Here is a 12,437-nt window from a genome sequence, read left to right on the forward strand (position 1 = left end):
GGTGATATTGATTATGAAATGCAAATAAACTTTTAAAAAATAAATAGTATTGTTTTTCAACTTTTTTTCAAACTTACTTCCTTTTCATTTATGTGTACCTTGATTTTCCAACAAACAGAGGTAAATGATGAAAAGATCAATAAAAATTAAATGACCATTATAATATCAATGAAGGTTACTTAAAAATAAAAATCATTTATTTATTTGAGGTCTCCAGAACATAATGCATATTTTATCATTTATTTATGAATAGATGGACGATGATCAATAAATTGTAGTCAATTATTATCAGATAAACATTTAGTTAACGAAATAATATCTCGCAGAAAGTTTTGCTTTAATTGGTTTTTCTTAACTAAAATGATAAAACTTGTAAAATACGTTCTCAATCTATTTTAATATACGAGACAATGATGAATTTTTTAACATTCTTTAGGTGGGAGTTTTTCATTCTAAAAATATGCTTTTGGAGTTTTTCCACAACAACAATGCAATTGATATCATAAATTGGTGAATTTAACGTTAAAGAAGCTTTAATAGGTCTTTTAATCCTAGTATTTAAGAAGTTTATTTAAGGTAATTTTTAAATTATGTCCTGAATTAAGTTTTAATTTATTTAAAAGAGTAAATGTGAGATGCGTGTTAATTACAGCAGAAAAATATTTTGTCCTGCAAGGAATAATGTTAAAAAAAACAAAAAACATTTATTTATAAAATGTGCCAAAAGACAAGTGGCCAGGTTGAATTTACTATTTGGGAATGCGATTCCTGTGTCATTGTTGGCACCTCATGTTTCTTCATTGACATCCATAAAGAAGAGAAGAAGGAAGATTGATGGGCATGTAGTTCAACACAGTTGTTTATCCTGTAATCTTTCAAGATGGGACGAATCAGCCTTCTGCTTGCAGATTTCGTTCTGTCTTTCATGTGGGTATGCTCCGGTGTTCTTCTTCGCGTCATCGTCTTCAAACATCTTGGCTTCGGTCACTCACCCCTCGCTGAGGTTATCAAAACCACTTTCTCCGTCGCCAACATGTTCTTCTTCGCCTTCCTTGTCAAGATTTCGCGTGGCGGCGCCTACAACCCCCTCACCGTTTTGGCTGATTCTATCACTGGCAATTTTAACAACTTCCTCTACTGCGTTGGTGCTAGAATCCCCGCGCAGGTTCTGCTTTTCTTCTCTTATCAACAAATGAATAATACCCTTTTCGTTTTGGGCCTTTCTTTTCTTTCTCTTTTTTTTTTATTGATCTTGCTCTACCCCGATTTTAAAATTAAATGGCTTGGATTGAATATGCGAAGAACATTGGTGGAAGCGGAATTTTTTATTTGTGGGTCTGTCTGAAATTTTCGTTGTGACGAATTAGCATTGGGACGTATGTGAAAGTTGACCTTTTTTGCCCCCTTTTGACTGAGATTGACTAGGGTTGAATGTCATGCTATGGCTGGTTAATCATGTTCGGTTTTGTTCTTGTTGCCTTGATTGAAAAAAATTTCAGAAGTTTAGTTGGGTTAGATGATGATGATGATACATTTTTTTGTAGCATTGTTGGTTGATGAATTCTCTGAATTGAATTTGTTTGTGGGTTGGTTCTGATGCTGTTATAAGCCAATTGATTTGTTTTTGGAGTTGTTATCTCCGACTAGGCTTTTGTGATTGAATGAGCTTGTTCCACCCTGCACCATTTTTGTTTTTTTACCTTTTGTCTTTGTGCTGTTGTGCCGGATTTGCTTGGCAGTCATTGAACTTAATAATCACGTGTTGGGTGGAACATTTTAGATATTATTTGAATATCTTGATATTCTCAATGTGCAGAAGATGGCTTAACTACATTATGGGAAGTAAACTGTTTGATAGCTAGTTAAAATTTTGAAGCAGCCATAGGGTTCCTTTGAATTTGCTCTGAAGATTCAAACTTCGTGCTTTTCTCATGTTTGGACAGCAAAAAAAATTTCTTGTTATGTTGATTAATGACATACTGACCTTGATTCATTGCCAAACTATTTTCATAAGTTATTCGTTGTGTTGTTATTGATGCATTCACGTTTAAAGTAGGTAAAACTCAAAATTTAGATTCATGTTTATACCTAAACTCCAACTTTGTAGATTGTAGAAGAATACCTTCCGATCCACGGATCCTTAATTTCATGAAATCAATCAAACATCTGATTCTTGTTGGCTATGCTAGAAAGCAACTTAATCAATCACTTTCCTGCAGTTGTTTGTTTTCTGTTATACATCTCAACCATAGCCGTGATTATCTCAAAACTCATCATGAATTGAAGATTACCATTGAAATGTGCATTTTTTTTTTCAATCTCTCCAGGTGGTTGGAAGTATTGTTGGCGTTAAATTTCTCATTGATACCATTCCTGAAGTGGGACAGGGACCACGTTTGAACGTTGACATTCATCAGGGTGCACTCACAGAAGGATTACTAACATTTGCAATTGTAACCATTTCACTTGGACTTGCCACAACAATCCGCGAAAATTTCTTCATGAAGACTTGGATTTCCAGCCTCACCAAATTAACACTTCATATTCTTGGTTCTGACCTCACTGGTGGTTGTATGAACCCTGCATCAGTAAGTACTGCTGCATCAGAAAACTTTGGTCATATGAAAACCACAGAAGAAACCTTTGTTGTTTTGTTGCTAAGAAACCTTGGTTTGATTTGTTCAGGTAATGGGATGGGCTTATGCTCGTGGGGATCACATAACAAAGGAGCACTTCTTTGTATACTGGCTTGCTCCCATAGAGGCAACTATTTTAGCAGTGTGGACATTCAAATTGCTGGTGCAACCTGCAAAAGAAGATAACACAACCAAAAAAAATAAATCTGATTGAAGAAACTTCACTTTGTGCCAAATGTTTTTCCACTTGCTTTCAATTTTTGTTTTGTGTAGTTTGTGGGATGAATATATGGCAAGCCAAGAACATGTACAGTTACTAGATATAATCATGGATCAGAGAGTGTACTGTAATACTCCATGCTCTTCCAATTGTCTAATTCCATTTTTTCACTCGTGCATGACTCGTGTATTCTACTTTCCTTCTCTATCTTATTAACCACAATAAACTGTGTTGACAATGTTATTTTATCATGATATGTTTCTTGATTCTTGGGATTTTCAAAATAAATGTCATTATTTATAAGAGACAAATCATAAGTACTTGTAAGTTGAAAGTCAAATTTGGGTACGGAATAGCTTCTAACTTAATTTTAATTTGTAAAGACATTAATTTCATTTTATTTTTCATCTTTATGTATGAACACAGAAGAATTGAGTCCAGAATTTTACTGTTTTTTTTACCGTCTTTTGCTGAGCATTAAAAATACACTGTGTTGATATTTTAAATATATTTTTAATATATTTTAAAATGTCAAAATTAATGGTAATCAGTGAATTATGAAAGCAAAGTAAATGAATAACACAAAAAAATCCCACAGAGAATCTAATTTCGAATTATCTAACTGGCTTCTGGGATTTTTCAGACAGTTGTTACGTAACATTATTTGCTAAGGACAAAAAGGAGTTATGAAATCGTTGCTTGATTCTCAAATCGCATAATCCACCATCTTTATAATTGAATATTGAGGCATGTTTTTATGATTGGATTTGACTTCAATCTAAAAGATCCAACCTTACATTAAATACCTCAATTATAGAAGTACAAAGTGTTACCCTGCGTTCATGTAACTTGTTCCAAAGTACATTATAATATTTATTGGTGTGTATTTAATGTTATCCGTATAAAGAACATAAATGATTGATTCCTCCGTATAAAGAAAATGTTTCACAATTCCAATTAAATCTCACCTACGCAAATGAACCTCAAAAAGTTGTTTTGATACGTCTACAAGATCACGAATCTCATGGGATAGGTGTACACATGTGGTGTGTTGGTTAATCCAAAACATAAACTATATGTCTTCTCATATCTTATTATAAACAACTTATTTTAATTAGAAATAATAATAAATAATTAGAAAAAGCTTATCACACATGACTCCCACTTAAAATGTTTTTTCAATACTCAAAATCTTGATCTTTAACAATATAAACTTACCTTTTTGAATGTCTCTTTGTCATTATATTTGCTATTTGATCTTTATAAATACAATGTTCCTTCAAATCATAATCATCATTGTAATTATAATAATGATGTTCATTAAGAGAGTGAGTTTTCGTGACTTTCTTTTTTTCATCATAAGAAAGTTCTTCTGTTGCAAATTATTAAGGACCTTATTCTCTTTCAATTCCTTCTTGAGTTTCTCATGCTCTATTTTTATAGATTTCATGTTATGACTTATTCTAGAGTTCATGACCTTCTATTGTTGTAACTTTGGGCTCATATATTTCAAAATGGAATAATTTGTGTAGCCAAGTCTCCTCTATCACAAATGAGTGTCTTGCTTGGAAATGCTTGGTCATCTTTTTCCTTCCATTCAATAAGAAAATTTTTATCTTTCATTTGGATAATCATTAACTCACTTGTAGATGGATAAACTCTGGCTCAATTCATGTTTCCCACATTCAACAAACTCCGGCTCAATTCATAATATAAAAGAGAGAAGAATAGAAAGATCATATGGCTCAAACTAAACATAGTAACTCTTTTTCTTACAAGTGTAGAGACAAGAATCAACGTTGTTGGTAATTAAGAAAAGGAAAAAAATATTTTTACACCACTGTTCACAAATAACTATATATCATTTGACACCAATTTTTTTAATAAAATATTATTATCTAAATGAAATATAACCTGTTTGTATCTTTCTAGTAACTTTATGTAGAGATCACTCATTAATATTACACTTGTTCTGAAAATATTATTTTGACCCTTTAAAATTATTGATGAAGATCCATTTAAGGGGGCTAAATTCCGTTTTAAGACGGAATAAGTTTATGTTTTAACAATGTAATCTATTCCAGAAATAAAAATGTCCTTCAAACTTATCCCAGCTTTAAACTAAGTGAAAGTCTTATTTATTTAGCCTTTGTTTGATTCACCTAATTATTGTTGCTATTCAAGTGGGAGAGAGACAGTGAATGCACAAAAGATAAGGGATTTTTTTATTTTGATTTGAGAACAAATTAATGAAAGTTGGTGGGATTAGTGGGCCACTATAATGTTCAAGCCATGAGAAATGCATAAAAAACCAACCAAGTACATGTCATTTTTTTCCACTTTTGTCTTTACCTTTCGACAGGTCACGGACCATTATAATGTTGTCTTTAAGGATTTAAGAAATATTTCTTCTTCTTGGTAAAACTTAAATTATTAGTGATTAACTGAAAAATAATATTTAAATGATGAGGTTAATTAAATATACTTTTCCTAAAGTAAAATCATCGCTCTGTCATGAGAGCTTTTACATAACTTGTTCTAAAATGGCTATGTAATAAAGGAAAAGGTGTGCTCAATTGACTAAAAAGCTCTATTTTTTTTCAAACAAAAATGTAACCATTTTGGATAAACAAATTTTAGAAACTTCTTCTTCTCCATCTTTATTTGATATCACAAATTAAAAATATTACTTAGAACTTTAACTAAAGTTTATAAAAGTACTATAAGTCAACTTTATAGTTTTATTTTTAACTCTAAGTAAATTTTAAGATGAAAAGAACAAAACCAAATGCCATCAAAGGTTTTTTTTTTTTCATTTCATATTAAAATATTTGAAACAATTTTAAAAAAGTTGTAATAATTTTGTTATTAATTTAAAAAAAAATTATCTTAAATTCCACTTTGAATCTTATAAAACTCACCTAAACTAAGAAAATTTGGGCCAAACCTCTTCAACTTTTAAATTCGAGCATTTCTTCTTGCACCCAATTATATCAATGTACACCCATCGGAGTATTGAAACGAAACAAGCAATTTTCCCTTAACCAAAATTATAACATAAGCCTAGTTTCGTAATCTTTTCCTACGTCATCTTCTCCCATTGCAGCTTGGTGCATTCCCACTCTCACGTTCCTTCTTCAATTCTTAGAACCACTCTTTCAACCCTTTACTGTGAACAGGAAGAGGTTGATATTTTAAAATAAAAAAATCATTTTCCTTGCTATGTAATTTATTTCAGATCAGATACTATCATAAGTTTTCTAGATTATATAATTTGGAATTTATTGTTAACATTTGTATAGATTTTTAATTATTCAATTTCTAATGTAATTCCAAATTTAGAAATGCATTCTAGATTATACAACCAGAATTTATTATGTTATTGAAAATACATTTAAGAATACAATTCAAAATATATTTTTTATCTGAAATTGTATTTAAGATTACACAATTTACAATATATTATATACCGAAAATACAATTTGAATTTTGAAATCCAAAATGTAATTTTGAATTCAGAAACACGTTATGAATTACACCATTCAAAATGTATTATGCTATTGAAAAACAATTTGAATTTTGTAATCCAGGGTTTAATTTTTGGATTTAGAAATACGTAATGGATTACATAATTTGGAATGCATTTACTTATTGAAAAGTATAATCTAGATTATGCAATCAAGAATATATTTTTTTGTTTTTTTGTTTTGAGAAGTGAGTTTGTTAAATTATGTTTTTTTATTAATATGCAGACTTATAACTAAGATAAGAGGTGATACATCTCATGATGATGAAGGTAGGAAAAGACCTACAATGTCAATCTACAAAAAGAGATTGTGAGCAAGTTGTTCAAAGTAATGTTATTAGTGTGATGGCTGCACCTATAACAGGACATGATAGCTAAGACAAATTTCTTGGTGGACCTACTTATCGTTATTTACTTACTAGTGACTTTTACTAATCATGTTACTTAAAACTATGAGTATGAGGTAAGAAATAAAAAGTACACTTAATTGTTATATTTGGTTATATTATTTATACTTATAAACACAAATATTTTTTTCGTTAGGATTAACAGGAATTGAAGTTGGTTGCTTATGATTGCAAGTTAAGTAAACTTAGGATGTTTCATTGGTTAATTTAGACAGTGATTTTTAATTATAGGTTGTTGCCGTTATACAACATAAGTTATAAGACGATTGATAAATGATTGGTTTTTACCTATGTGGAAAGATGTCATTAGGACACTAACACTATCCACCTTTCCTTTAATGAGATGACAGTGGATAATGTCTTGAAGTTGCTCCATATTCCCATAGTGGGATAATTTTGTATATATGTCACATTCGATTTCATTACAACTTCAATAGTGTTCATTTAGCAAATTCAACCTTGCAAGTTACAAAACAAACAAGAATGTGGAGTCGACAAATTTTACATGTTCTTTAACAACAAGTAATGAATAGATACAAAAATACCTATTTGTTGTTGTATTTCCCAAATGCACCACATTGTATATCCAAGTCTTAACAATTTTTTTCTTATGTAGATTAACGCATACATCATTCACATATTCAAAAAATAATAACAAAATCCATGAGTGCATCATAATTTGCACAATGCTTCATAGTTATCCATGCATCCATAACCACTTCCCAAGCTTGCATAAATCCATTAGCAATTTACATCTTGCTTTAACATTATTCTTAATGTGGAATAATCATAAAAGGTTAGAAGCTTAAGGAAATACAATGTGATTGCATTTATTAAAGTAATGTCTCTATCACTAACACTTGAGAAAACACAAGTCTAAAAAACAACCCTTAAGTCTTTCAAGAATCCAAACATTGTTGTTTTCTCGTTCACTTGCTAACAATACAAAAATAATGGAGAAAGTTAATCTATGGAGTCACACTTACCATCTCAAGCAAAGATGATATTTTTTTTTTGTGCTGTTTGTGTGAGTTTCTCATCCGGAATATAATGTAATATGCATTCAACAATTTAATTGAATTAGGATGAGTCCAAAAAATATCTATGACAACCTATGAAAACTTAGTACACCTACTCTAATGAATATAATTATCACACTTTAGCAATATCATTAACTATTTTATTTCAATGCTAGATTATCTTTGTGATTTCCTATATGCATATTTGACATTGTACACTTGCTTTATTGTCATGACATTCTCTTCATTGTTCTATTTCAAAGAAAGTAATATGTTTGTCGATTTGACTAAACTTTTAGTCATGTAAACAAATATGGAATGCTCATTTGATTTTAATTTGCTATCATAAGGGTGTCCAACTAATTTATCGGTCTATTCATGATTATAACTCCTACGTATAACCTTCAACACCCAACCTTCTCCATTGCAAACTGGTTTATCACATAATTTAAAAGAACAATCACATTTTCTTGTACTAGTTACAATGACCTCGAAATCATGTTTTTATTTCCTATACTTACCATCCTTTTGATATCCTGACAATACATATGTTTTTCTAAACCTCAAAATGACAACAATACCAACCTTATGAATCCAGTGAAAAAGTCATCTCACATACCAAATACTTACACAACTATATTACAACATAAGTATATGTCCTTTGTCACATTTGTCTACACAAATACATGAAATTCTACTTACCTCATTTGTTGTATCCAAAATCAGTTTTCTCCTATCAATTCATCTTCATTTACTATAAATTTCATTATATCAAACTTGTCCATGTTAGATAACTTATCTACTTCCTCAAATATTTGGATCCAAAATTCAGATTGCACTTTTATATTCAATTATCATTCTGAAAGTTGTCTGTGTAGTAAGTAAAAAAATGTAATATTTGAAAATGTGCTGCAATTACACAAATTAAAAATAAAATAAGAACAAAATGTTCAATAAAAAATAAATCACAATTTCCAATTCCATAAATACATTTTGCCTTACAAATTTGTTTTCTAAATTATACTTTTAGAACTCGAAAATATTAATTTTTAACGTTTCAGAAATTCGATAATTATCCAAATTATATAATAAAAAATGTTAAACATTAATTATTCTCACCAAAATCCCAATGCACGGACAACCATCACGAAGCACCACCACCACAAGCACAATTGCCAGCCACCAACCACCACCACAAAACACACATGAACCTTCACACGACAGTACAAACACTACAACACCCCCAACACACAACACTTGAATTTATTTCTAGAAGGGTAAATATGGAATTTTAAAATTTGTGGTGCCGATTGAAATCATGGGAGTGCGGGAAGAAAGGACCTCAAAGTAAATGCCTTTGTGTCCTCTCAAATATAAGAAAAGTAGCTACTAAAATAATCTATTGAAATGATAATGAGAAGGTCTCTAATACTGTCATTGAACTAAAACTAAATTCATAAACTAATTGAAAGCGATTACACGAAAACATTTTTTTTGTCTAATTAATCTTTTAACTTGAACATTCTGATCTCTAACTAATAATAAATCGATTTTTGGTGTTTTTTTTTTTTTTTAAATTGGCCAATGTTTTGAGAACAACATATAATCATTTTCTGTTTTTTTTTTTTGAATATCTCTTGTTGCTAGTTGCTTTGCTGACACCTATATCAGATCCTGCATTTTATTCAAGAAATCACTCATGCATCAACTATGTAAATATTTTCTACACACTCATCCAATCATAAATTTTCATATATTGTAAATCTATTCATTTTTTTCCTCTAGCTACCTGAAAATCATACTGAAATAATGTCTAATTAGTATTAGTTGACAGTAAAAAATTTACACAATGACAATGAACATCTATTATTTTATTTAAAAAATGTAGAGAAACTACACTGAATTCAAGAGTGTAGGATTTGCTAAAAGTGTAACAAAATTAGGAAAACCAAAATAAACAATTGATGAGTGGGGTTTGAGGGAAATATGATCAATATTTGCTGTTAAGACAAGTGCATTCAATTGGAACATAAGAGTGAGGAAAATATCGTTTCCTGATAAGTACCTCATAAGGCTAAGATTCCTAATGAACTTCTATGAATCCAAAATGGAGATACAAAAGGAAGATTGGAGAAAAAAATATGATTAAAACTAAAAAGGACCTCATCGTGGTAAACGTTTCCTCACTGTCTTATACAACCATAATTTACTTTGGCAGCAATACTAGTAGCACTGAAGATGAACATTTTGATGGAGATCAGAAGAACATGGAGAACTTAATCAAATTATACACAACTTCAGTACACAAGTTGTGGTTCAAACTCTGCCAAATCTACAGACCCTGATTCAATTGGTGGCATTAAATATGCAGCCAAGATTTCAGACACCAAGGCAGCAACCAGTGGAATCCTCTTCAAGTTCTTCACCAACTGTATGTCATCACTCTCACCAATAGCGAGAATCTTCTCGTTTATCTCCACCATCCTGTCCAACTTCCTCTTGAATTCTGGGTTTTCAACATCAAGAACAGCTGGGAAAATCCGAGCCGTTGTGCGGTTTGTCTGCAAAATCATTTCAGAAATGAAGCTTCAGTAACTGCTTGTAATTTATGAGTTCATCATTTGTTCTTTGTTGATAAACTCTTACTGGTATAGTTTTCTTAATGCTAACTCAAAGGTCCATTATTTTCATCTTATCACACCATGTTACTAAATTCATTCATATTGGGACTGAATAGAAAGAAAGAGTAATGGAAGGCAAAACAAGAACAATAGTGATCTTAACAAGTATGCAGACAGAAGGTAACCTCAATGATGACATGCATGTCAAACTCTTTTGTGTTAAGTCCAATGCCTTCATAGAAAGCCGTACGTTGGCAATCATTAAGATACATAGTGACATAAACCTGCAAAACAAATTTGAAAATTAAGTTTTAAGCATAGTTAAGAAGGATAATGACTACATCCTAGTCTCTATTACATTCTTATGCTAGGAAAATTTGGCACTACATGTTGAATTCATCATAACAGTAGTAAGTAAGTACTAAGCAAAGGAGAAAAAAATACCGAGAGACAGAAGAAGCGAGCCCACAACTTTGCCTTCCAATCGTTTAGAAATTGTGGCTGTGCCTTCATAAGGGCGGAGAAGAAATCTCCATGCCTGTTCTCATCCTGGCACCAGTTCTCAAAGTACTTGAAAATGGGATAACACTGATACTCAGGGTTGGCCTTGAGATGTCTGTAAATGGTTATGTATCTCCAGTACCCAATTTTCTCTGACAAGTATGTAGCATAGAAGATAAATTTGGGCTTGAAAAACGTGTATTTTCTAGCTTTGGTCAAGAAACCCAAGTCCAGAGCCAAATTGAAATCAGATAAACCCTTGTTCAAAAACCTGCACAGAATCAAAATGAGGTCATGCAACTACAAACAAGATATCAAATAGAAAATGAAAGGATAGTTAAGAGATAAAGGTCAAAGGTGTGGCCATACCCAGCATGCCTGGCTTCATCCCTGGACATCAGAGAGAAAATCTCAGCCACCACAGGGTTGGTTTTCTGCAACATCAACATCCCAAGCAATAAATCAGTTCAAGAAAGAGACACCAAAATTGCATAAAGCACAACATTGTCCGAGATAGTTCACTATAAAGACATGGACTGTAGCAGAACTACATCAATAGACCAACATCAGAACGACAGAATCCTAGTACTTAGAACTGCAACAGCTATGGAAAAGAACAAAATTTGTCTGAATGACACTATCTAGTTGAATCAGAGTGTGAAGAAAAGAAAAGGGAATGATACCTTGAGCCTCCTTCCAAGCTCTTTGTAGAGAAGGAAGCCAGAGAATTCAGCAGTGCAGGACCTCTCAAGGAACTCGACGAAGATCTGTCTGAGGGAGCCTTCGATTTTGTCAGCGGCTTCCTTGAACTCCTTGTTCCTGACAAAGTGGGTCTGGTTGTAGTCAGTCTTGAACTCCTGAAGCAAGGCCACAAACTCCTCTTGGTTGAGGTTCTTGTTGATCTCAGTGTTGAAAAGGGTCTCCATCTCATCGAAGTCGGTGGTGTAGAACCTTGGCGTCAGAAGGCTCTCCTTGATCACATTCTTCCCTTTCTTGCTTGCCTTTGCGGAGGTGGATGGTGGTGGGGTAGCGGTGGCAGACATTCTTATGCTGCTGAATTTGGAGTATGAACCTATTCTGGGGCTGCCAAATTTCGGAGTCACATTGGAAATTGGTTTCACAAGAGCCATCTCTGCGGCCATGTTCGGTTTGTTGAGGATGCTACAAAGGTTTGTGTTTGAGGTTGAGGACCAAGGACTAAGAAGCATGAGGGACAAGAACCAATGATGTTATAACTTGGATTGGGTGTGATAGAATCTCATCCAATGAAATCTTTGAAGTTTAATTGAAACTTGACACGTGGCAGGTGGTGTAAGCTTCTTCCTGCTTTATGATTGGTTGTGATGATTACATGTAGATCACAGCCTGTGGCTTTTCTTTTAAGATTGGATACTTCTTTATGATTGTTTGGTTGTGATTTTTACACAAACAATTACACAGAAAATCAGAAAAAAAAAGTGTTATGTGAATAATATAATTCTTTAAAAAATGGTTGTTAATTTTTTAT

General features: G+C 32.0%; 2 protein-coding genes across 2 annotated transcripts; one reads left to right on the plus strand and one right to left on the minus strand.

Moving 5' to 3' along the window:
- The first annotated feature begins 759 nt into the window (after positions 1-759).
- Positions 760-3,034, plus strand: LOC114168410 (probable aquaporin SIP2-1). Its single transcript, XM_028053249.1, has 3 exons — positions 760-1,165; positions 2,328-2,588; positions 2,686-3,034. The coding sequence occupies exons 1-3, from the start codon at positions 881-883 to the stop codon at positions 2,848-2,850; spliced, it is 711 nt and encodes a 236-aa protein (XP_027909050.1). The 5' UTR covers positions 760-880; the 3' UTR covers positions 2,851-3,034.
- A 6,748-nt stretch (positions 3,035-9,782) lies between these two features.
- Positions 9,783-12,145, minus strand: LOC114173988 (magnesium-protoporphyrin IX monomethyl ester [oxidative] cyclase, chloroplastic). Its single transcript, XM_028058706.1, has 5 exons — positions 11,614-12,145; positions 11,300-11,364; positions 10,874-11,201; positions 10,615-10,713; positions 9,783-10,369 (listed from the first exon to the last, which is right to left on the minus strand). The coding sequence occupies exons 1-5, from the start codon at positions 12,136-12,138 to the stop codon at positions 10,106-10,108; spliced, it is 1,281 nt and encodes a 426-aa protein (XP_027914507.1). The 5' UTR covers positions 12,139-12,145; the 3' UTR covers positions 9,783-10,105.
- Positions 12,146-12,437: the final 292 nt, after the last annotated feature.

Source organism: Vigna unguiculata, chromosome 1 (genome assembly GCF_004118075.2).
Source record: "Vigna unguiculata cultivar IT97K-499-35 chromosome 1, ASM411807v1, whole genome shotgun sequence".
NCBI classification, from domain to species: Eukaryota; Viridiplantae; Streptophyta; class Magnoliopsida; order Fabales; family Fabaceae; genus Vigna; species Vigna unguiculata.

Coding starts and splice junctions, on each gene's coding strand:
- LOC114168410 (XM_028053249.1), top strand. CDS start 881: ATGGGACGAATCAGCCTTCTGCTTGCAGATTTCGTTCTGTCTTTCATG. Junction 1,166..2,327: donor GTGCTAGAATCCCCGCGCAG/GTTCTGCTTTTC, acceptor CAATCTCTCCAG/GTGGTTGGAAGTATTGTTGG. Junction 2,589..2,685: donor GTTGTATGAACCCTGCATCA/GTAAGTACTGCT, acceptor TGATTTGTTCAG/GTAATGGGATGGGCTTATGC.
- LOC114173988 (XM_028058706.1), bottom strand. CDS start 12,138: ATGCTTCTTAGTCCTTGGTCCTCAACCTCAAACACAAACCTTTGTAGC. Junction 11,202..11,299: donor GATGAAGCCAGGCATGCTGG/GTATGGCCACAC, acceptor GATTCTGTGCAG/GTTTTTGAACAAGGGTTTAT. Junction 10,714..10,873: donor CTCGCTTCTTCTGTCTCTCG/GTATTTTTTTCT, acceptor TTTGTTTTGCAG/GTTTATGTCACTATGTATCT.